The sequence below is a fragment of the Lissotriton helveticus genome, chromosome 12 (assembly GCF_964261635.1).
Source record: "Lissotriton helveticus chromosome 12, aLisHel1.1, whole genome shotgun sequence".
Classification (NCBI taxonomy): Eukaryota; Metazoa; Chordata; class Amphibia; order Caudata; family Salamandridae; genus Lissotriton; species Lissotriton helveticus.
In genome coordinates this window covers 378,428,447-378,452,561 of record NC_136073.1, presented here as the reverse complement: position 1 = coordinate 378,452,561, position 24,115 = coordinate 378,428,447, and the positions used below count along the sequence as shown (strand labels likewise).

The window sequence follows — 24,115 nt, the reverse complement described above, 5'->3', positions numbered from 1 at the left end:
CGTCTGAACCTGGATATGGCCGCCAGGTGAACTTTTATTGAAGCGTGTGCCAGCCCTGAATTGGCTAGGTGGAGCAAATAGGGCAGAATTTGTGCTGGAGTAGAAGTGAACGGATGTAATTTCTGAGCCCTACACCAGAGACAGAACCTTTTCCACTTAAGGGAATACGTCTTATTAGTACTTGAAGCCCGGGCCCGGGCTAGAACGACTCTGCATTCCTGCGGAAGATCTAAATTCTGGAACTCTCTGAACTCAGGAGCCAAGCCGATAATTTGAGAGATGTTGGATCCGGATGTTGGACTTGTCCCTGGTTCATTGTGAGGAGATGTGGGCATGTCCTGAATCGAATTGGGGGTTCCAGCGATACAAGGTGTAGTTCTGTATACCAGTGTTGGCGTGGCCATGCTGGGGCTATCAGGATCATGGTACAACTCTCTGCCTTCAATTTCCGGAGAACCCTGGGGATCAGGGGAAACGGTGGAAAAGCGTAAGCATAGATTTTGCACCATGTCATCGAAAAGGCATTCCCTAGGGACCTTTTCTGGGGAAGCCAGCTTGCGTAATATTGGCATTTCGCATTTGTTTCTGCCGCAAAGAGATCCAGGTGAGGCTTGCCCCAACGGGAGAACACTGAGTCGAGCGTCTTCTGGTCGAGCTCCCACTCGTGGCAAATTGAGCGCTGTCTGCTCAGCGAGTCTGCTAGGGTATTGTCTACTCCTGGGACATACTCTGCCTGCAGAGTAATGTTGTGCTGAAGCAGCCATATCCAAATTTGCTGAGATTCTCGAGACAACGTCCTGGATCGAGTACCTCCCTGTTTGTTTATGTAGTGCATTGTGGTGGTGTTGTCCGTCCTCACAAGCACTGGGAAGTTCCTGATTCGGGGTAGAAATGCTCGACGTGCCAAGCGCACTGCTCGTAACTCTAGCAAATTGATGTGGAGTTGTCTTTCTGCCACTGACCACTGACCTTGTACTTGCAATTCCTGAAGGAACGCCCCCCATCCTTCCAGTGACGCGTCTGTGGTTATCACATAAGGAGAGACTGGGAGTAGAAAAGGTAAGCCTTTGTTCAAGTTGTCGCCCAGAAGCCACCATCTCAGAGCCTTCTTCATGACCTGAGTGATCGTGATCCAGTCGTCGAAGGATCCTGTACTTTGGATCCACTGATTTGTTAAAGCTTCCTGTAGAGGTCGCATGTGGAGGCGACAGTGCGGAATGAGAAATATGTTGGAAGACATCATTCCTAGCAACGACTTGAAGAGTCGGACCTTGACCCTCTTTTTGGTCTGAATTTGGACTGCCAGGGTCTTCAGCTTGACCAGACGTTCCATGGAAGGGAAGGCTTTCTCCTGTTGCGTATCCAACGTTGCTCCTAGGAAATTGAGACGCTGTGACGGTCGTAGATTTGACTTTTCCTGGTTGAGCGTTAGGCCTAGGTTCTCGAAGAGATGAAGGCAGGCTGTAGAGGACTTGGCCACACCCGTCCGAGTAGGAAATTTTATGAGCCAGTCGTCCAGGTAGGGAAAGACTTGGTGATGATGCTGGCGAAGGTATGCCGCTACTGGAGACAGACACTTTGTAAAGATGCGTGGAGCTGACTTCAGGCCGAAAGGTAATACTCTGAACTGGTAGTGCCTGCCTGCTACTGCAAACCTCAAGAATTGCGATGACTCTTGTGAATGAGGATATGAAAATAGGCATCCTGGAGGTCCAAGGATACCATATAGTCTTTTGAATTGAGCAGGTGTAATACCTCCTGGAGAGTAACCATACGGAAAGACTGCTTCTTGAGGTATTTGTTTAGGTTTCTCAAATCCAGTATTGGTCTCCACTGCTTCTTCTCCTTTTTTCTGATCAGGAAGAATCGGGAATAGAATCCTCTCCCTTTCTGTTCTCGAGGAACTCTTTCCACTGCTCCTTTCTGGAGCATTAGTGAGAGTTCCTGTTGAAGAATGTTTACATTTCTGTGCTGCACAGGACATGGTGGATTCGGAGGAGGATGTTCCACAAATTCCAAAGTGTGTCCAAAGCGGACTAACTGCAACACCCAACGATCTGTCGTAATTTGTTTCCAATTGTGAAGGAAGTTGGTAATTTTTCCTCCAACTACGAATTGTGGAGAAGAGGTGGAGGCCAGCTGGAGAAAGCAGTCATTGACGTCTGTTATTGTCTTTCTTTCCACCTCTTCCTCGAAAGGACGACTTGTTGTATGAGGATTGTCCTTGCTGTTGCTGCCTCTGCTGATATTGAGGTTTGTACTGTTGGGAAGAGTTATAAGAGGACTTGTAACCCTGATAGTTGCCACGATTCTGTTGTCCTCGACCTCTAGACCCTCGAAAGGAATTAAGCTTGTATTGTAGAGTGCCTAGGGCTCTCGCCGTTTCAGTATCCTTCTTAATGCTTTGTAGCATGTCATCAATATGTTCACCGAAGAGTCGCTCCCCATCAAAAGGCATGTCGAGAACTTTGGCTTGTACTTCAGGCCGGAATGCAGTGGCTTTAAGCCAGCCCTGGCGCCTTAAAACTGCTGCTCCCGCCAATTGACGGAAACCTGTGGAAGCGATATCCAAAGCCATCTCTATCATCTCTGAGGCAGAGCGTTCACCCTCCAGCAAAATCTTCTTAACCTCCTCTTTCTGGTCTTCTGGGATCGCCCCTAGTTATGGGGCTATATCTGCCCATATCTGTCGATTGTAGCGACCTAATAATGCCAGAGAATTTGCAATCCTGATTGATAGGGCGGACATGGAGGAAAATCTCTTTCCAGTGGCATCAAGTGTTCTTCCTTCTTTATCAGGAGACGCTGTCATTGCCGCTGACGGATTGCTGGACTTCCACTGAGCAGCTTGAGATATAACTGAATCAGGTTTAGTTTGGCCAGTTAAACATGCGGGTGCAGTGTCCGGGGCTTTGTATTTCCTTTCAAGCCTAGCCGGCACTGGAATGAGAGAGAGAGGAGTTTTCATTATTTTTTGTCCTTGCTCCCATATATAATCGATCACTGGAATGGAGCGAGCTGATCTCTTGAAGGGTTCTTTAAAATCATGAAGGAAACAGTCCTGCATTTCCGATGCCATTTGGATGTTGAACCTTGCAGCCGCTCTTCCTACGATATTATGGAATCCCCCTAAGTCTTCAGGGGTTGAATCGTCCTGTACTTGGTCTGGGGATACTGGATCTGTGTTACCATTATCATCAGAATCATCAACATCATCATCATGTATTTCACCTTCTTCATCCTGGGTGTCATCATTTCTCACTTCTTCCTCATATTCATCCTCATCCGTAGAGAGTTGTGGAGGAAATGTCCGTTGCTCCTGATGCACCTCCCGCGGGGGAGGCCGCTGTCTATGTTTAGGAGTTGGTGTTTCCTGTGGTACCTGTACTCCTGAGGCAGAAGAGGATGATGGAAATCTTTGTTTATAGTCAGAAATTAGCAATTGGAGGTCAGAAACAATTGAAGCTGGAAGACACACCATAGGCTGAACAGTGGTATGTTGTTGAACTGTCTCTTGAATCGTAATTTCTTCAAAATCTTCACAGTCTGAACTCTCATGAACTTTGATATTGAGATGAGAGGGACTGGATGCTATGGGAAACATGTCCTGTTCTTCAGGATCTTCTGTTTCTAAAAACTGCGTTGGCAGCAGCTGTTGAACCTTGCTGGGTGAGGTCATCTCTGGTGTAACCAAACATGATGACATTTTAAAACGTGTATATATACACTTCAATGAGGGAGAACCCTTAGATTGTAGATCCGTTGATGCGGTGTCCGTCGACGGTGGTGCTTCTACCCTTTTTGATGAGGTATCAGGTGTTTTCCTCGACTGTATCGTCGTCAATGATGTCCTCGTCGACGACGACGACGAAGATGTCTTCGTCGACGGCGGCGTCGACACTGTAGCAGTCGACGACGACGGCGTCGTCGACGGCGTCGGCGACGGTCTCGCCGTCGACGGGTTCGTCGATGGTGGTGTCGTCGTCGGTGGCGTCGACGACTTCGTCGACGGTGTCCTCGCCGTCGAGGTAGTCTTCATCAACGGCTGTATCTTCGTCGACGGCTGTATCTTCGTCGACGATGGGATCTTCGTCGACGAAGAAGTCCTCGTCGACGATGGAATTTTCATCGACGCTGGAAGCTTGGTCTTCGCCGACGATGAAGCAGACGTCGACGGGAGCGCCGCAAGAAGCGACGTCGACGGTTTTGTGACAGGAATGACAGAAGGTATTGACCTACCCATCATAGATGACGTTGTAGTAGCCGATGCCATGGAGACAGTAGATGCCATGGATGTCGAAATGGAGACTGTCGACATCGTCACAGGCAGGCCAGACGACACTATAGCAGGCTTCTTAAAGTCTGTCATCTGAAGAGAAGGTTTCTGAGGCTTGACCTTAGGATGACTTTCCACGGACTTTGGCTTCTTGTGATGAGGCACAACAGACGGATCTGGAGATGTCAGTCGAGGCCTTTTAGGAGAGGAGTGGAAGCTTCTATAGGAACACTCACTCTCACCTGAGGAGAGTACCTGCTCATTGTCCTTCAGTCTCTGGAGCCACAGAAGCAGGCGCCCTTCCCTGTCCTTCAACGTCTTGACCGGGAAAGTGCGGCAAATCTTACATTCCTTGGCAGAATGCTGAGGATAGAGGCAATACAAACAATCTTCATGCTTGTCCTCTATATGTAACCTCATTTTACTACAAGAGGCACAGGGTCTAAAAAGCCCTTTTTTAGGAGTAGTAGACATATTAACTACCCAAAACTCCCTTCTAAACAGAAACTTGAAGAGTAAGTAGGAAAAAATCCCAAGATAGAAGAAAACCTGAGCAGAGCTCTGTGGAGACTCCCTGTCAGCACGACGTGCGGTAGAAAATCTGAGGGACAAGGGCTACTTCCAGGAAGGTGAGGAGGGTGATAAGGGCTGATTGGCTACTGGCCAAAGTTTGGTCCTTTTTACATAAGGACCTAGATAGCCTACTAATATGAGGCCTCTGGCCTAGTACTAAGTATATGTCCATGTGACATTACTATAATTATTTTACCGGGGACTCCCACCCCGACGACGGGGAATGATTCAGGCATGTGAATCTATGAAAGATACCCATAATACTGGATAAATAATACAATAAAAACATAAAGCAATACAAAAAGCACAATAATTAAAAGAATAAAGTAAATATTATTTTAAACTTCACTATAACAGTACAACATTTATAACCAATATATTTATTTTGTATTTCATATAGCACTAACTACCCGTACTACCACTGCTAAGATTTTTCTGGTCACCATATTTTAACCACAGTAATGGTCTGACGATATTTCTAGTCAATATTTAAATTTAACACCCACCAGAGCACCTTTGAACAAGTATTCCTAGACAAAGTATAACGAAGTCACCCTGATGCACATGTGTCAGCTTGGCCAACCTCAGGTGGGGGGCAGGGAATATAAAGTGTAAAACTGAAAACATGATAAGAAATAAAATGAGAAATATCTTGTCAAAGAACAAATCAATATACTGAGAATTTGTATTTGCCATTAATAACAAAAGAGCGCCCATTAAAGTTGATTCAGCTAAAAAATGCTGAGGAAGATTGTTGAGTATGATGAAAACACTTGAGAGAGGTAAGGCTGACTCTGGGGCTTGGCAAATCTTAAGGGGGACCTAACTGACATGCAGCAGTATTTGGACCTGCTTGACAAGTTCACCTTGGGACTTCATTTTTTTTCTTGGAGCAAAGTTTTCAAGTGGATATTGGCGAGTATAAAGGCAACTCATTGAGCTGCTGGGTAAAGGATACACTGAGCTTGCAGAAAATCCTTCTAATAACAATCCACTACTTGTGTTAGTGCATGTCCCCAGAACATCTAAAATGGAAATAAAATAGAAATATTCATGGAATCTTCATAACAGTTATTACAACTAGATGGGACAGTGTCCTCTTTGCACTTTTACCCGTAGGTTGTTGGACAACTTGGGGTCAAAGGCATGTTAGACTATTCTAAAGAGTACTTTAGTAATACTATTACTTTTTCTCATGAATGCTTTTGTGAATTGGCCCTTTTGGGTTCGAGGTTTATGTTACCTGAATCAATCTCTTTCGGGTCTCACAGTTGGTGGTCAATGTTTGACACCTAAGAGAAAGCTATTCATTCTTCTAAAACTGAGATCTGGCATTAGCTCTTGCTTCATACTTTAAATATAGCTCAGAAAAGACATCCAAATATTTACAATGCTAGGTATAAGCTTGCACCATGTTCTGAGAGTCAAATTATAATAATAAAGAGTTTGACTAGCAATAAAAGGTTCTGCAAACCTTTGAGTGCATAAGCAATACTGGCACAGGTTTTCCACAGCTGCAAATGGTGGGTGCTAATGGTACATCTCACAGGCTATAAATTTCACAATCCTCTATAATTCAGAAAAAAACACTATCAAGTTAAATGGCAGTGAAACACATTTATGATTTGCAGACCCCAAAAATCAGCTAAGTTCTGTCCATCAAAAGATGAGCTTTGCAGGGTGCAGCAATAATGCAATGGATTCCCAACAAGTACCATCTCCATTTTGGCAATAGTCTAGGTCAATTTGGATGTTAATACAACACTGGTCATTCCTGTGCAAACTTTTCATTAGGTAGTTGAAATCTTACATGCGACTTGGTTGTGCTACATATTAATATATGCTACGTTAAACAAACTTTGGCAAAGCCAATAGGCTTGATACTCCCATTGCAGAGCTGACAATAGCAAAAAAATGCTGCTGCACTAAAAAAACAATTAAAAAGGATTGCTTTATATATGTAATGCATGGATGGGACAGGAAATTAAATGTGTAATGACACAGTGAACTTTTCAAATATAAAATTGTCCCTCGTGTTTTCCAACATGAGGAGGAAAGATACACTGAAACAGCCAAGAAAAAGAAAGTGAGACTAAAATACTCCTAAGATTGTTCTTCGATTGTACTAAAACAAATTGTTGTGATTTTACTCTATTTGTCCTCTATGGTGCGTCTATAATGTACTATGGGTCGTATGTAGAATGTGATATTCATAGCACTATACTGTAAACCTGTTATGTATCATAGATCGTATGTTGAATGTAATGTTCATAGTCTACCTGTTCCTATCCACCATAGCTGCATTTCCCTACTGCAGCACACTTGGATAACTTGCTGCCCTCTTTTTCTTTTTTTTTGTGTGTGTAATTCTCCTTTGGTTTCTCATATGTCAATATTTTTGTTACTTATGTTACTTTACTGGGATTTCATTTTGTATCATTTTTTGGGAGAATCAATAACAACAACTTAAAAAAGTACTCCTAAGGGCTGATGCAAGATGTGATAGGCAACATCTGAAGCTAATGACTAAATGCTCCTGAGACAAAGAAGCCAGTGATTTATGAAGGCTGAACCACAACCTCTTAGATCTTGTGGAGAATGCAATTAGTTTGCCTTGAATGATGCAAGCATCATTACACGTCAAACCTGAAAATAAAGCAGTATACATGTATTTTACATTTCCTAAAATAGTGTTTTAATTTTGGCACTTTTGTCCACATCAATAGTTAGTCATACTTACGTGGGGCCATAGTTGCAAACAACATAGGTGAATTCCCCAGGGCATCTTGACCCATTTAAATACCCACAGCCCAAATACTGTGTCCTAGCCCAAACAAGCTACAAAGGGAAAAAAGAAAATGAACTATTGTCAATGAGATTAAAACATAACGTACTGTAAGACATCAGTAGTTTTTTATTATGATATTTTACCTGTGTGTAGTGTCCACAGATAGGGCCTGAACAGAGCCCACGTGAGAAATTATACCAGATGACCTCATCCCACCAGGTCTTTAATGCAATATAAGTCCGAGAATATAACTGAAAGGAGAATCAAACACAGATACATGGATAAAGTTGTGGGGTTTATTCTTAGATAGCTTTTAAATGTATTCAGTTTTTGTTTCCTTTTTTGTAATAATTTTTACAAACCTTACAATTCAGTTATTTTTGGAAGGCTGCTTCAATGTTTATGCATTAGTTGTAACATTTGTAGGTTTTAATATTAACTGTGGGGCCTATTCACAAACCTATTTGTAGTATGTTTTGTACTACTACAATAGCACTACAAATGTTCTACAAAATGATATTCACAAACTTATGTGCAGAGCTTCTGCCTCTGTTGCTCTTATATTTTACATGCAGAGATCTGTGCCCCAACTGCAGAGTCTCCGTACACATAAGTACATCTGGATATGGGGAATACTTACATCTAAAGGGAAGGGGATTAAGGAGGAGTAAGGAAAAGTTTAGGGAAGTCTAGAGAGGGTCATGCATCTACCAACAAAACAATAAGCCATTGCTATCCACAAACTTCCCTTCTAAAGTTACTACAGCTAAAATGGGACCCAAAACGATAGTAGATTACTCCAGCTCAGTGCTGAAGTAAGTCCAGCACCCCACATGGCCAACCACTGGCACTGCAACACAATTGCATGAAAACTAAAGTATGGATTTAAAATAAAGTCCCACTGGAAATAATGTTACATTAAATTATTTAAAATAGCTGAAAATATAATTAAATATAATTTAATGTAAAAAAAATATAAAAATTAAACCTATTTATCATTTAATAATAACATATTTCAATACACTTTTTGATTTAAAATGACATCTTTATACAATATGAATAAAGTACTTTTTATTTATTCTACAAACCACTTTTAATAATTATTAATGCACAGTAAAAATTTATGTTTTTGACTTTAGGTGGGAATTTATGTTTTAATTTAAATTTCAGAAAAATTATGCAATAAATTTAAATTAATTTACAATTGAACTCAAAATTATATTAGTAGTGTTGTAGCATATTTCTAGATATAAAACAAATAAATACAATGTGTGTACAATAATAATAAATATAAAAATATTTAGACCATTTTTTCCATTTAAATCAACTTTTTTTACTTTTCCCTATAGTTTACTGTAAGGGGACTCTGCAGTCAGGCAGAGATCGGAGATTCTCAGATTGAGTCCACGAACAACAAGACAGAGAAAGGCTGAAAAGGGAGAAAGAAGGAGGGAGAAAAAAAAGGAAAACAAAGACAGTGGTGAAAAGGAGGGATGAAAAGAAACCACAAGAGTGAATTAAAGAAGAAAGGTAGGGTGATGGAAGAAAGATGTAAGGTGTAATACATTCTAGGTATGCTTGGCATTACATAGCACTGGCATATAGTACTAGGCTCATTCAAACTTTTTGGGGCTCTGCATCTATTTTTAATTTTTTGTGTGCAAACAAGGCTCTGACAAAAAACATAAGTAAATAGTAAGGGTGCTATACCAGGACCCCTCAATCAGGTTCTTCTTACACAGGAGGGTTTTCAAGTCTTTGCAGATGGGACAAAGCATAAGGCACACTCTCGTGGATTGTCTTAGGGCTGGACTCTTTTCAACAGATAGATCGTCACTCATATTTACTCATTACCAGGCATTCAAAGGATTTAGGGCTCCATTAATCAAGATTTTGAAGTAACTTTCTCTTGAAGAACACCTAACACTGAGCAAAATCTTTAAAAATCAGGCCCACAGAGAGTGTGTCTGCGAGGTACCTCTGGTGTTTAGGTGGACTGTTTTATTGGTCAAGCAAAATATAAGACTGAAAGAAGGCTATATACCAGTCATCATGTCCCTGCATCATTTTCATTACTCTGGGGTAATTCTGCCTGAATTTTGCATTTGCGAAATATGCTACATTTTTGCCAATTCGCTTCAGGTGAACTTTAACATGCTTTTTTAGGAGACTAGTTTGATTTGAAAATGACTCAGTTGTAGTCATTTTCCACTGGAATCATTCAACCTTTAGGACATGGAGTACTTTTGTATGTGAGGTATCCCCAGAAAAGTCAAACAAGATATTGGGCCAAAACCTTTCATTCAGATTACACAGAACCCTAACAATCGTCTGAGTTCAAATGTGAATTGAGTAGCTGGCTAGCACCTACTGAGCCATCTTTTAATGTTTTTGTATCCTTTGACCCTTCTATTTCGTAGACAGTGCCAACACCAGTTGGCCGGCACACTAACCTGGATGAGAAGACCCCGAGAAGATCCTCAGTAGCCCAAGTGTATGCTCTGTTTTCTAGTGAATTCACACATCATTTATCTTGTAGACAGACAGCTCTCTGCCCTCTAGCATACAGGTTGGTCAACCTTGAGGGCCCAGCCATGAGAGCAGCAGTAAATCCAGCATGATCATAAACCTCTGTTTCCAGCAAAACCAACAACCAAGATTACAAAATTCAGAATTGTATTCCATATAATATTACTGGATGCAGTAAACCTCAGGCACAGTCCTACCTGCCAAAACCAGTGGAAGTCATGGCTGGTAAATGGTCCAGTAATGAGGAAACATGCTGAGACACACATGGTAATTCTGCATCATGCAAGTCATTCCCTGTTACCTGGTCATCAACCCTAACATGCACAGTAATCTCTGGGTGATACTGTACATTACTGACAACTCCAGGTGCCAAGACACCCCTTCACCATTACAAGGCAGCTTGTGATCAACCTCTAAGTGTCTAGTCCAAAGATTTAAGGTTACTAGGGTATCCAAATTACAAGTTATCCACATTTTACAGGAAGACCAAATACTGACACTGCAGCCTCACAATAGCTGATTTTCATGGTCCCTTTATTCTAACCTAGAATAGAACAACATTATTGTTAGCAAAAAGCCTGCATGGCTGCTGTGCTGTCAAAACCCAGATTTAAGAAAAAGGGAACATTGCCTCCACACCACATGATCCATAAAAAGTGCATAAGTGATTTGCATTGAGATCCTAAATATCCATTTCCTGACTTCTTTGTTTAATTTTCTCACAGATTTGTTTGAACAATGAAATAGGTTTGGATGCCATGGACTCTTAGTCCACCTCTGCTGTGATGCATTACTATGTAATGTTTTGAAGCGTGGGAAACTAGCTAGAGACCAGCAGAGCACGAAACAATTGGTGATATCCTTGCGATGTGCTTTAGGATCATTTACAACAGGCAGCTAACATACAGGATTCTATTGTGCTTGTTAGTGCTCTTTGAAGTTCTTACAGAATTGAAATGGGTCAGATGGGTGCAGACTAAGAAATTTTTCTGGATCCTGACTGCATATGATCCTGAAGGCCTAGCTTCTGAATCTTTCCTTCTTGCAGTTCTTCATTTTTGTTCTGGTAATATCTTGGCTCCTAGTGTAGTACTTTCCGTCTCAGGTGGTTTGCTTCTCGCCCATTTATGATACAGCGTTTGTCCTGATAGCCATGTTAGTGATACAAGGAGTCTTCAAGATAATGCAGGCTTGGAAGGGTGGCCTGTATAGTTCCTGTAGTGTGTGTGATTTCTATGACAGTATTTAAATGAGTTGTGCAATACCTAATCAATTCCAAACTGAATTAAGTTAAAATGGGAGAAGAAATGAAATGCACATCCTTCCAAAATATCACAAGATGCTACAGCAGGCAGAAGCTCTAGAAAGGAATTTAAAGTTCCCTCCTGAATAATTATCACTGCCACCAACAATCTTAGCACAAGTTGTGGCTGTGTGTTTACTTCAAACTGTCTTCAGGACTAGGAAACAAAAGCTCCAACCTTCACAAAATGAACAGTTTACCATGAATGGTGTGGCTTTACATATTGTAGTAGGGTTGATTGGTAATCCAAACAATAGATCTAATGTTTTGTTGTAGTTGTTGTTTTACTGTACATCTGTATTGTGCTATCCATGCTTCTGCATGTTCGAAAGTGTGGCGTTTAGAATGTGAATTGTGGACGGTTGGCTCTGTTTTCCCCAAAGGGCCTGAATCAGACGGTTTGCCTTTCTGATAGTGAGAGGTGTACACGTTTGCTTTTCAGTTTAAAGGTTTTAATTCTACGCACTTGTACATGTGTACCTCCACATATTTTTTTTCCCCCTCGTATGACCTCCGTAGCTACTGCCGCCTCTCGACCTGTCCCGCCACTGGCGCAAATAATTTTTGGTGGATACTTAGTCTCAGCTGATATATTCTAAACAGGGAATGCCCGTTTGTACTCAACTTGAACTGACCCAGAGGTATTAATCATTGGAAGATGTCCTAGATCCAGATGTAGCCAATGGTAATCCATAATCTATAATCTACACTCTACTCAGGGAGGGAGGGGGCCATCCAACCAATTCCAGAACAGCCCGACATCAGTCCTGCTCCTAGAAACATTAACCCTCTGGTCTATGGCTCAATAATATTTAACAGAATTCCACCAAGCATTCCAACTAGGAGGCATTTTCTGTTACCACAACAGGCAAATCCCTCTACTTGCCAACAACATCAAAGAAAACATCGATTTGCATTGGGACCCAGACTGAGGTCGTATCCCACCCGGCATAGCCACCACACCAGAAAAATAAGAGTTGGGATTACCTCCATATCTACACCCAGAACCCTGGAGATGGTCTTACCGACATCTAACCAACATTTGTGTATTCTGGGACAGGACATGAACATATAGACATCATCCGCACTCTGAAAACCGCACCTCCAGCAGTTTGCTGCACCTCCACCCTTCAGTTTAGAGACCTTGAGCGGAGTCCAGTATTTAGTATGGAGTTTGAAGAAATTATTTTTCTGAGTGCAGCAGATTTAATCACTGAATAAAGCATGTCAATAGATACTTGCCATAACTCATTCGATTCTTCGCCTGGCAAGTAATTCTCCCTGACCCGGTACGGCTTATCCATTCTTCTTTCTGCTGCAGCCAGAAGATAGGTATACCATAGGGCAACTTCTTTCTTCCTCGGGGATTGATTTTGCATCCAGACTACTCGACCAACTTTGAGATTTACACCATGACGAAAGCTGGTAGGACTTAAATCTGGACAGAGTTCCAGCTATGATTTGATTTCAGAACTCCCAAGGGAGACATTTGCTGTCCACTACCAGATGCCCCCATACTAAGGCTCCTGCAGCTTTTAGTGGGTAAGCTAGGGTGTCTAAAAGGCACTGCGGCGTTCCAGGAGAGTCCCACACTGGAGCCTATTCGCTGTAGTAGGAAAGCCCCAGACAGACTCGACAAACCGACCAAAGCTTGGCCGCCATCCCAGCGTTTTCAGACAAACCTTTTTGTAAAATATGGGAGACCCAAATTTATACATAAAACCAGATTCTCCTACCCCCTCCAACATAGCTTTGAACATAATACCAATCAGAGAATCATCCGGGGTGTGTATTTTCTAGTTGATAGGCCCAACAGTAAAGCTGAAAGTCAGGTAAACCCATACCACCCTGTGTGAGTTTGCGCCTAAGTTTTTTCCAGGACAGTCTAATTCCTTTTTCTGCCCAAATAAAAGAGGAAATTCTACCCTGGATTTTAAGGATCTCAGCTTTTGGAAAATCCAAAGGTATATTTTTAAAAAGATAGTTATACTTTGGGAGAACATACATCTTAATCAAATTAACTCGACCGTATTGCGATAGTGGTATGTTCTGCCATCTTTTGAAGAGAATCTCAACTTCCCTTGAAACGCTATCTAGATTCACCTTTGGAATTTTCCTAGGGTCTTGAGTTATTGCAATTCCAAGGTATCTAAGTTCTGTCTCGTATGCTTCCCCCTGATTAGCAATGTTCCAGGCCATAACCTTTGTTTTATCTTTATTTATCTCATAACATGAGAGCTTCCCGAAAGTATCAGTTTCATGTAGAAGCTCACACAAGGTAGTGTCTACACAAGCTGAGAACAGAACTAGATCATCTGCATAAATAGCCAATTTTCTAACAAACCCACCCACCCACTTTAAATGGAACGATCTTTTCATTTAACCTTAAACTCTGAGCAAAAGGCTCCAGATACATATCAAATAAAATTGGAGACAACGGGCATCCCTGCCTTGTTCCACGTTCTATATTAACCGGCGGGGATAGGCTACCTTTGACTAAGATGCGAGCACCTTTTGAGCTATAATTTTTTTTAATTATCTCTCTAAAACCCGAGTTAAAGCTCATAACATTCAAGGTCCTGTCTAGAAAATACCAGTTGACACGGTCTAAAGCTTTGGCCGCATCAACTGTGATAATTGACAGAGGGCGACCCATTGATGATTCCATGTCCACTGAACCAATCAAAGTATAAACCAAATCTGACATTTGCCTACCCGGAAGAAAACCCTTTTGGTCTTCATGGATTATTTGGGGTATAATTTTACAGAGCCGTTTGTTCAAAATCCCTGCAAATACCTTATAGTCCACGTTCAGTAATGAGATTGGGCGGTATGATTGACACTCCAAAGGGTCATTATCGGGCTTCAAGATCAGGGTTATAACTGCGTCTGAACATGAGTCAGGTAGTGGACAAGAACCCTTTAATATTTCATTAAACAACTTCATCCAGACTGGGATAATTTCATCTTGCAACATGTGATAAACCTCAATCGGAATTGAATCTGGGCCAGCAGCTTTTCCCTGTTTAGCCAGGTTTGACACTTTCAATATCTCACTCCCTGATATGTCTCGAGAAAGAAATTCTTGACTTGCCTCTGTTAACCTCGGCAATAGTTTCTCATTGAGCCAGCTATCTGTGAGCTCGTCCACCCCATGGAGATCTTCATGATATAGATCTTGAAAAAACCCTGTGAAAACCTGTTCTATTTCATCTTTTTCCTCCGTCAGTTGTGTACCCATCTTGATTTTACTGATATACATATTGGCTCTATCAGACCTTGACTTCATGGCACGAAGCTTACCATAGTTCTCCCCTTGATCAAACTCCCTCATTTTGCTTAACTCCCACTTTTGGTGCAAAATTTCTTCAGTTTTAAGTTTTAGTTGACACTCCTCCACTTTCTTTACCCACTGCTCTTTCCCCTGGTCTTAAGGCGGTCTCGCCCTTAACTCAGCTTCGTTCCTCACTATCTGCATTTGTAAGTTGGCCAATTCTTCCCTCTCTGACCTAGCCCACACTGAAACTGCCCCTTTTAGTGTCCCTCTCAGCCACGCCTTAAAGGCATCCCAGACAATATACAGTGGGGCAGACCAAAGATTATTTTTGGAAGAATATTTTAGTTTCAAACTTCAAAAAGCTTGGTATAGAAGACAGTAGGAGAAACCTCCTATTCAGTGTCCATCTTCTTAATGAAAAATACGGAGGAAAATCTAATGGCACCATAATCCGATAAATGAATGGGCATGTATTTGATCAAAAGGACCCTATGTAAGTCTGCATGCTCCTTAAATTCATAATCTAATCTGGAATAATGAGAGTTCTTTTTACTATAAAAGGAGTACTCCTTAACCTCACCATGTTTTTTTCTCCATACATCACATAAGTTGAAATTTTTTAAGTTATTCAGGAGATGCACTTTTACACGGGGGCTGCTATCTGAGTGTGAGGGGAGGACCTATCTAACCTATTATCTAAGAGTACATTAAAATGTCCGGTCAGGATCAAAGGAGCTTCAAAGTCGGCAAGGGCCAAACAGAGTATTCAGAGGGGGTATATCATCCTCATTAGGCTCATAAAAGCTAACCAGGGTCTGTTTAACCCCCCCCTAAACTTAATATCAACAATGACCCAACGTCCTCTGCAATCTACCTGGGACTTAGTTACCTCCACTCCAGAATTTCTTTTTAGTATTATCGCAGTCCCTTTAGAACAACATTGCTGATACGAAGCTACAATTGTGTCCACCCATTTATATTTACCGAATAGTGCCTTGCACTCTGCTTGCATGAGGTGAGTCTCCTGAAGCAAAAGGAGCTTAGCTGAGCTATTCCTTAAATACTGAAGAATCAGACGTTGTCTTCTTATAACTCTCAAGCCATTAACATTCCAGCTAAGACATTCAAGATGTTGATTTCCAATCTGGGTAGTCCTATCCCCCAACATAGATCTGATTCCACCTTCTACAGTAGCTACTAGAGGTTGTAATGTCACATGATTTGACTATGTATATATATATATTTTTCCCAATGCTCCCCACCAAACAACATGAGCACTCCCAGAACACCCCAACATCCCCCTGACTACCTCCCCCAACCCACGGGAACCCTCCCATACCACCTACCAGCAATAAGTATTGCCTGTTTGAGCCTAGAGCCCCTAGCCTTTGTGTATCTAGTATAATATTAAAGAATACATTGGATGCTGGTTCACTAACACCCCACCTTAAACAGCTGCATTATATTGTGCCAGAAAGCTGTCTACCTCCTCAGGGAACTTGAAGTTATGCATTTTATTTGCAAGGACTACTTTTAAGAAGGCTGGAAACCGCAACTGCTCCTGGGCCCATAAATCCTTTAACACATCCATCCATTTTCCCAGCTCCCATCTCCTATCCTCTGTGACCCGGGAGATATCCGAATGGATTCTAAAGGAGGTGCCTTGCACCTGAATAGACTTAAGTTTAAGAGCCACCCCAGTAACTGCTCCTTAAGAGTGTTAGACTGTATGTAGAACAAGATCTTTCTAGTTTTTTTCCAAGCCAGGTTTAGCCTAAAGGGGTCTCTGTGGATCCGCTGTATTTCTGCCTCCCAGACTGAGGCAGATGCAATCTGTGGGAAGACATTGGTCAGAATATTAATGACATAGGAATTTTAGATTATCTCCTTCCAGCCCTTCTTTTAGGTCTAAAATCCAGATATTGTTCCCCTCGGACATATTTTCCAGCCTCTACAATCTCTCTGCCATGTCTCGCTCTCTATCTATTAATCTCAATATCTCTTGGGCGTTGTCCTTAGCCTCCTGCCCAAGGCTCCCTACTTTTTGTTCAAGGTCATCCATCCTGTGAGTGAGTACCAGGAGGTTTTCTTCTAGGCCGGTACAGGTGTCTTGTATTTTTTTTTATTCGCTTCCAAGATAGAGAAGCTGCCCCCATTTCCAGAGTCAGCCGTTTTAATAGCCCCTAAACCGTTTCTGCACTTTGAAGTCCCTCTTCCAACGGAGCAGGCCCAGCCCCCTCAGGTTCTTCTTGTCTTTCCTCCCCACTCAATACAGGCATAGTACTTTAGAGGAGTAAAACGATTAGAGAGTATGATGGAAGAGTCCACCACCTCTCTACTTTCCTCTACTGTGACACTAGTACCACCCCGCCTAACGGGGTCGGATTTGTCCTGAAAATTAGCCATGAAATAGGACCGGAGTGAAGAAACAACTTTTATGGGGGCAACATTCTTTGTTTTCTTTTGAAACTTTGCAGGCGTAAGCTTGACTGGTTCATTAACTGAATTGTTAGCACTACCTGCCTCTGGCTTTTTGTCTGGCTTCACCTTGATCGTGCTCCATAAAGCGATGTTGCTGTGTTGCCTGGTCCCTCCCCCCAGGAAATTGCGTGATCTTCGTTTATACCTTCTCCCCCGGGACGACTCGGTATATGAGATAGAGGGAGAAGTGGTGACACTGGGAGTGACACTAGAGGTCGTAGTAGGACCTAAACAGGCTGAGATGTCAGATTTTGCTGTATATAACTGTACCTCTCCTACATCCTCCACGGCCTGTGGTACACCCAGCTGTTGAACAGATTGTAGACTGTCTACCTCCATGGAGTAAAGGTGTGGTACATGTCTTGATTTTGAAGATTGTTTCCGACACTCCAAAAGGTAAACAGAGGAATCAGAAGAGGGACACAATCTTAATCTTGTCAGTCTAAATGGGTCTGTACCTAGCTGTGAATTGGGGCCCTGCTTTGACCCGAACTTGCCCATACTAGTTGTAATATAGGCGGCGACCCTGAGCAGGCCCAAGCTGTAGAGAATCCACGTATGCTGCACCGGGCACGACGAAGCTCCACCAGGGCCCCTGCAGCTCTATGGAACGTGACAGTCTGATTTTCAAGCATCAAAATAAACAGGAGTAAAAGACTGATGTGACTAATAATAATTCAATGCAGAGGTCTAAAATACTTTCTCTTCCTGTATATGCAGCTCAAATATAGAGCGGTCAGAGTCAAATCCAGCCTGCTCCTTGACTTTTCAGCAGCTTCTCAGGAAGAAAAAAAATCTTCTACAGCTATTTTTTCCGTTATTTTTCATACAATCCTTCACTCCCGCTTGCCTCGTGTACACTCCTTCTGTCTCCCTTGTCACCCCATGAGGTCTTCCCCTCCCAATCAACTTTATGGCAGCTCACGGGCAGCTCACACACATCGGGAGCCTAGGGGGGGCCCGGAGTCCTCAGGGGCACTGTCCCGGAGGCCAAACGAAGAAGGCAAACCGCAAACACCCTGAGCAGCTCCGAGGGGGGGACAGAAGCAACGGAAACGCTAAAGCGAGACACGGGCGGGTGGAGGCCTCCCACCAAGCCACGGCAGTCTCCGGCGGTCTCCGCGCTCAAGCACTCTCACCCGGGGGATAGCAGCAGACCTTGGCGGCGGCGTGCACAGGCTCGAACTTACCGCTGTCTCCGGCGATCTCCAGTCTCCGTGGTCCCCGGTCTGGGAGAACTGCACCTCGGCAGCAGCAGCAGACAACACGGTGAGGGGAAGGGGAGGAAAAAGGAAAAATCAATACCGCATCCCGGCGGTGGAGGCTATCTGGGCTCACGACTCGCGACCGGCACCTAGCTGGCCGCCATGTTCCCTAAAAAACGGAGGGCTTGCCCTCTGTTGCTACACATTGTTACACTCTACCTCTACATATTAGGTGACACGCATTTTGTGCCCTAGGTGACTGCTACCACCCATTATTCCATTCTTCTTAACAGTAGATATTCTTGCATTGAGGTGCTTGTGAATAAGCTGAGGTGAGCAGTGGCAGGGTTTGTGAGGATTCACAGGCCGAAGTCTGCCATGAAGTTCACCAGTCTGTGCATCATTGTGCCTTGGTGTATGCACATAACCTGGCTGCAGCTCATGTCACTCTGGCCTGCTCCGGTCAGTGATGCAGTAATGTCACTCAGGTTTATGTTGATACTGGATCCATATTTTCAGACTTCCCAGTGTTGCCCAGCATCTACGAAGGTCTGCACATTCCCAGAAGGTGTTTACATTCCCCCACTATTGCCTACAAGCACAGCCTGGCAGCCACTAGTGGTTTTGCATTTCCAGGTTTTCTTAAAGAATGTTTACACATCTAATAAGTTGAAGCTAGCTTACAGTTCAATGTTGCCTGGCACCCACAATCCGTGGTTGAAAATAATCAGTGTGTGGCATACAAGTGTCAATTGAAGCTTTTTCATAACTGTTTGATTGCTATTGACAGAAGATTATTTGGTATCGAAAGAAAAAAGCACTGCGGATGAATTTTTTGAGAATGGAGGGTCAAAATGGTTTGAACAGTTACCATTATGTTTACCTCAACCATATACTGCTGCCAGCGATCACAACGATTTTCTGTAAGTGATTGGTAGTTTTCAAATTGCATTTTATAAATGAATCTTGCAGGGGCATGGCCAAGATGGTGGCTGCGTCGGACGCTTAACAAGCTCCGAGGTTTGCTCATGACTTATCCTCTCTTAATCTTCCCCATCCAGCCACAAACGTCAGAAATAAGTAGCCCAGGCTGTCTGTAATGAAGGCCCGTATTGCCTGACGCCATTCTTGGGGTGCTTGACCTCACCCCAATGCAAAGACCAAGACAACTGGGGGTGCAAACCTGGACAGCCAAGCTGGGGACCCATGCATCATAGGCTCCACGAAGATGCACTATGCAGCCAGGCAGACCTCTGACTGCACAACCCTGGCTGCGAGGAGCTTTGATTGCCAGAGTTGCCGAGACCCTCATGATCAACAGAAGCAGCGCTCAGCCTGCTGAGCTGTGGGCAATTGAGTGAGAAGCGGGGGATGCCTCATCGAAGCCGGTCGCCTGGCCCCCACCGACAGCCCTGACATCTACCAGAGGATGCCTCATATTTGCAATGCGTGGGCACATCGGCATTACTGTAATTGTCTCTCCCGGGAGATCCCATGGGGAGGACTGTGCCATGCGCGGTTCCGCTGTCTGCCTGCGCCAAATGCCACGGAGGCTTGTAGCGAGTAATAAGCGACCGTACTCGATTATTGGTGGTTCTTCCGATCGAGGCGGCTGGGGCTGGGTCCAGACCTCATCGGCTCAGGATGAACTCGCCAACTAGGGCACTCCTCACTGCTTCACCTGCGCAGGGGAGCTTCCTGACCTACCAATGTCATTGACAAACATCGGCAATTGACACTGTCTAACTGGACGTGAACTTGCTGAGGGTTGACCATCGCAAGCTGGCCAACCGAGTGGATGAAACGGAGTCCACCCTGACTACGATGAGACCCACAGAACAGGAGTTGCAGCAGCAGCTGAAGAAGATGGGAGATGAGGTGGCCAGTTTGCACCAGTTTGCACCATAGAGTAGAAGATGCAGAGGACATTCTAGGCACAACATCCGCCTACAAGGATTCCCTGAATGATCCAAAGGGCCCAGTGTGGAGCTGTTTCTTGAAAATTGGTTGATGACGACGGTGCTTTGACACAACGTGCCAAAATTATTTTCCATAAACAGGGCACGTTGGATACCTGGCGGACCACCCTGCCCCTGGGTGCCCCACCACATCCCATGATTGCTTGACTTCTTAATTACTGGGGATGTGACTTGCTGTTACAGCAGTTCTATGTGAATAGTCCCTGGAAAATATGGAAACACAGGCATCATGGCATACCCCGATTTCACAATGGAAGTGCAGTGACTCCGTAGTTCTTACTCAAAAGTCAAACAACACCTACACAAACTGAATCTTAAATGTGCGCTTCTTTTTCCAGCGAAGCTCAAAATAATCTATGGGGAGGCAACCCATATTTTTTCTTCCCCGAAGAACATGTGGACCTGGCTGCATGGTAAAGGTCTAATAAAGGGCTCACCTGAGGAGTTGAGTGCCTGGGAATGATTGGTGCCAAGACCTGAGCGATGCAAGCGGAGACCCATCAGAATGAAACCATCCTGAGATCAAGCAGCGGCGCAGCTGGCACAAACAGTGTCAGATGCCTTTCAATACATAAACTCTTTTGCTCTTCTACGAACTGAATGCCCGTTGGAGTATGGTTCAGACTTGGGGGTTGCTTGGTGACATCGGCGGCTGGTGTCTACCCGGGCCCGAAAGTCTCCAGATGACCTATGACACATGTATTGAAGGTCCCAACGTGAGCAAACTTGTGCACCCTGAGGGCTGATGTGCCTGGGCACTCCTAAGGTAAGCTGTAAAGCTTGGGAGGACTGGATGGTGACTCCTTTGTATCGGGCCTCAGCTTTGGGAAAGGTGAACACTAGCACTTCCACGCCTCACAGAGAGACTCCAAAGTGGACATGTTTTACCCGTCACATAGTTTCACTGTTTTATGGTTTTTGTTAAGGGGCTATTGGCCAGGGACCTGTATGTCACCTAACCTGGGGTGAGGGGTCACAATCACTATGTTATTTTTGTTGTTTTAGGTTTGTTTATGTGAAACCACTGTACACATATTGACTCCTGTAGAGGGCACATTGGTGGAAGGAAGTGCTACATTGCTCACTTGTGAGTTGTTGTAACCATGGGTTACAGACAGATCACCTTGAGCCCATGGCATGGCACCTGGCACGCACACTACTGTGTCACACCATGGGGAAATGTGCTGACAATCCTACCTCACAATATAATGTGGTAATGTGGAATGTGTGCACTATGGCGACCCCTGCCAAATGTTAGCAAATCTACACATACCTTAAGTGTCGCCACACACACATTGCCATTGCAAGAAACGCATCCTACTGCCACGAACTCTAGAAAGCCTAGGCCAAATGGAGAGGTCAGGTCTATGGCACATCCTCCTCAGCATTCACACTTAGTGTGCTCATATGGATTGCAGCAGGAGTCCCAGACGTAGTAGTACGACACAGTGCAGATACAGGAGGAAGACATGTGTCTAGAGGGACAAATAGATGGGGTACAGCTAAGGCTAGTGAGAACAAGATCTTTCTAGTTTTTTTCCAAGCCAGGTTTAGCCTAAAGGGGTCTCTGTGGATCCGCTGTATTTCTGCCTCCCAGACTGAGGCAGATGCAATCTGTGGGAAGACATTGGTCAGAATATTAATGACATAGGAATTTTAGATTATCTCCTTCCAGCCCTTCTTTTAGGTCTAAAATCCAGATATTGTTCCCCTTGGACATATTTTCCAGCCTCTACAATCTCTCTGCCATGTCTCGCTCTCTATCTATTAATCTCAATATCTCTTGGGCTTTGTCCTTAGCCTCCTGCCCAAGGCTCCCTACTTTTTGTTCAAGGTCATCCATCCTGTGAGTGAGTACCAGGAGGTTTTCTTCTAGGCCGGTACAGGTGTCTTGTATTTTTTTTATTCGCTTCCAAGATAGAGAAGCTGGCCCCCATTTCCAGAGTCAGCCGTTTTAATAGCCCCTAAACCGTTTCTGCACTTTGAAGTCCCTCTTCCAACGGAGCAGGCCCAGCCCCCTCAGGTTCTTCTTGTCTTTCCTCCCCACTCAATACAGGCATAGTACTTTAGAGGAGTAAAACGATTAGAGAGTATGATGGAAGAGTCCACCACCTCTCTACTTTCCTCTACTGTGACACTAGTACCACCCCGCCTAACGGGGTCGGATTTGTCATGAAAATTAGCCATGAAATAGGACCGGAGTGAAGAAACAACTTTTATGGGGGCAACATTCTTTGTTTTCTTTTGAAACTTTGCAGGCGTAAGCTTGACTGGTTCATTAACTGAATTGTTAGCACTACCTGCCTCTGGCTTTTTGTCTGGCTTCACCTTGATCGTGCTCCATAAAGCGATGTTGCTGTGTTGCCTGGTCCCTCCCCCCAGGAAATTGCGTGATCTTCGTTTATACCTTCTCCCCCGGGACGACTCGGTATATGAGATAGAGGGAGAAGTGGTGACACTGGGAGTGACACTAGAGGTCGTAGTAGGACCTAAACAGGCTGAGATGTCAGATTTTGCTGTATATAACTGTACCTCTCCCACATCCTCCACGGCCTGTGGTACACCCAGCTGTTGAACAGATTGTAGACTGTCTACCTCCATGGAGTAAAGGTGTGGTACATGTCTTGATTTTGAAGATTGTTTCCGACACTCCAAAAGGTAAACAGAGGAATCAGAAGAGGGACACAATCTTAATCTTGTCAGTCTAAATGGGTCTGTACCTAGCTGTGAATTGGGGCCCTGCTTTGACCCGAACTTGCCCATACTAGTTGTAATATAGGCGGCGACCCTGAGCAGGCCCAAGCTGTAGAGAATCCACGTATGCTGCACCGGGCACGACGAAGCTCCACCAGGGCCCCTGCAGCTCTATGGAACGTGACAGTCTGATTTTCAAGCATCAAAATAAACAGGAGTAAAAGACTGATGTGACTAATAATAATTCAATGCAGAGGTCTAAAATACTTTCTCTTCCTGTATATGCAGCTCAAATATAGAGCGGTCAGAGTCAAATCCAGCCTGCTCCTTGACTTTTCAGCAGCTTCTCAGGAAGAAAAAAAATCTTCTACAGCTATTTTTTCCGTTATTTTTCATACAATCCTTCACTCCCGCTTGCCTCGTGTACACTCCTTCTGTCTCCCTTGTCACCCCATGAGGTCTTCCCCTCCCAATCAACTTTATGGCAGCTCACGGGCAGCTCACACACATCGGGAGCCTAGGGGGGGCCCGGAGTCCTCAGGGGCACTGTCCCGGAGGCCAAACGAAGAAGGCAAACCGCAAACACCCTGAGCAGCTCCGAGGGGGGGACAGAAGCAACGGAAACGCTAAAGCGAGACACGGGCGGGTGGAGGCCTCCCACCAAGCCACGGCAGTCTCCGGCGGTCTCCGCGCTCAAGCACTCTCACCCGGGGGATAGCAGCAGACCTTGGCGGCGGCGTGCACAGGCTCGAACTTACCGCTGTCTCCGGCGATCTCCAGTCTCCGTGGTCCCCGGTCTGGGAGAACTGCACCTCGGCAGCAGCAGCAGACAACACGGTGAGGGGAAGGGGAGGAAAAAGGAAAAATCAATACCGCATCCCGGCGGTGGAGGCTATCTGGGCTCACGACTCGCGACCGGCACCTAGCTGGCCGCCATGTTCCCTAAAAAACGGAGGGCTTGCCCTCTGTTGCTACACATTGTTACACTCTACCTCTACATATTAGGTGAC

General features: G+C 44.3%; 1 protein-coding gene across 1 annotated transcript in view; it reads right to left on the bottom strand.

Moving 5' to 3' along the window:
• The window catches only part of LOC144798394 (cysteine-rich venom protein tigrin-like), a 396,128-nt gene that overhangs the window by 226,555 nt on the left and 145,458 nt on the right, over positions 1-24,115 (bottom strand). The window contains exons 3-4 of the mRNA XM_078669247.1: positions 7,781-7,888; positions 7,590-7,687 (exon numbers count right to left, since the gene is read on the bottom strand). Of these exons, the coding sequence (XP_078525373.1) occupies positions 7,590-7,687; positions 7,781-7,888 (206 nt within the window). The remainder of the gene's footprint in view (positions 1-7,589; positions 7,688-7,780; positions 7,889-24,115) is intronic.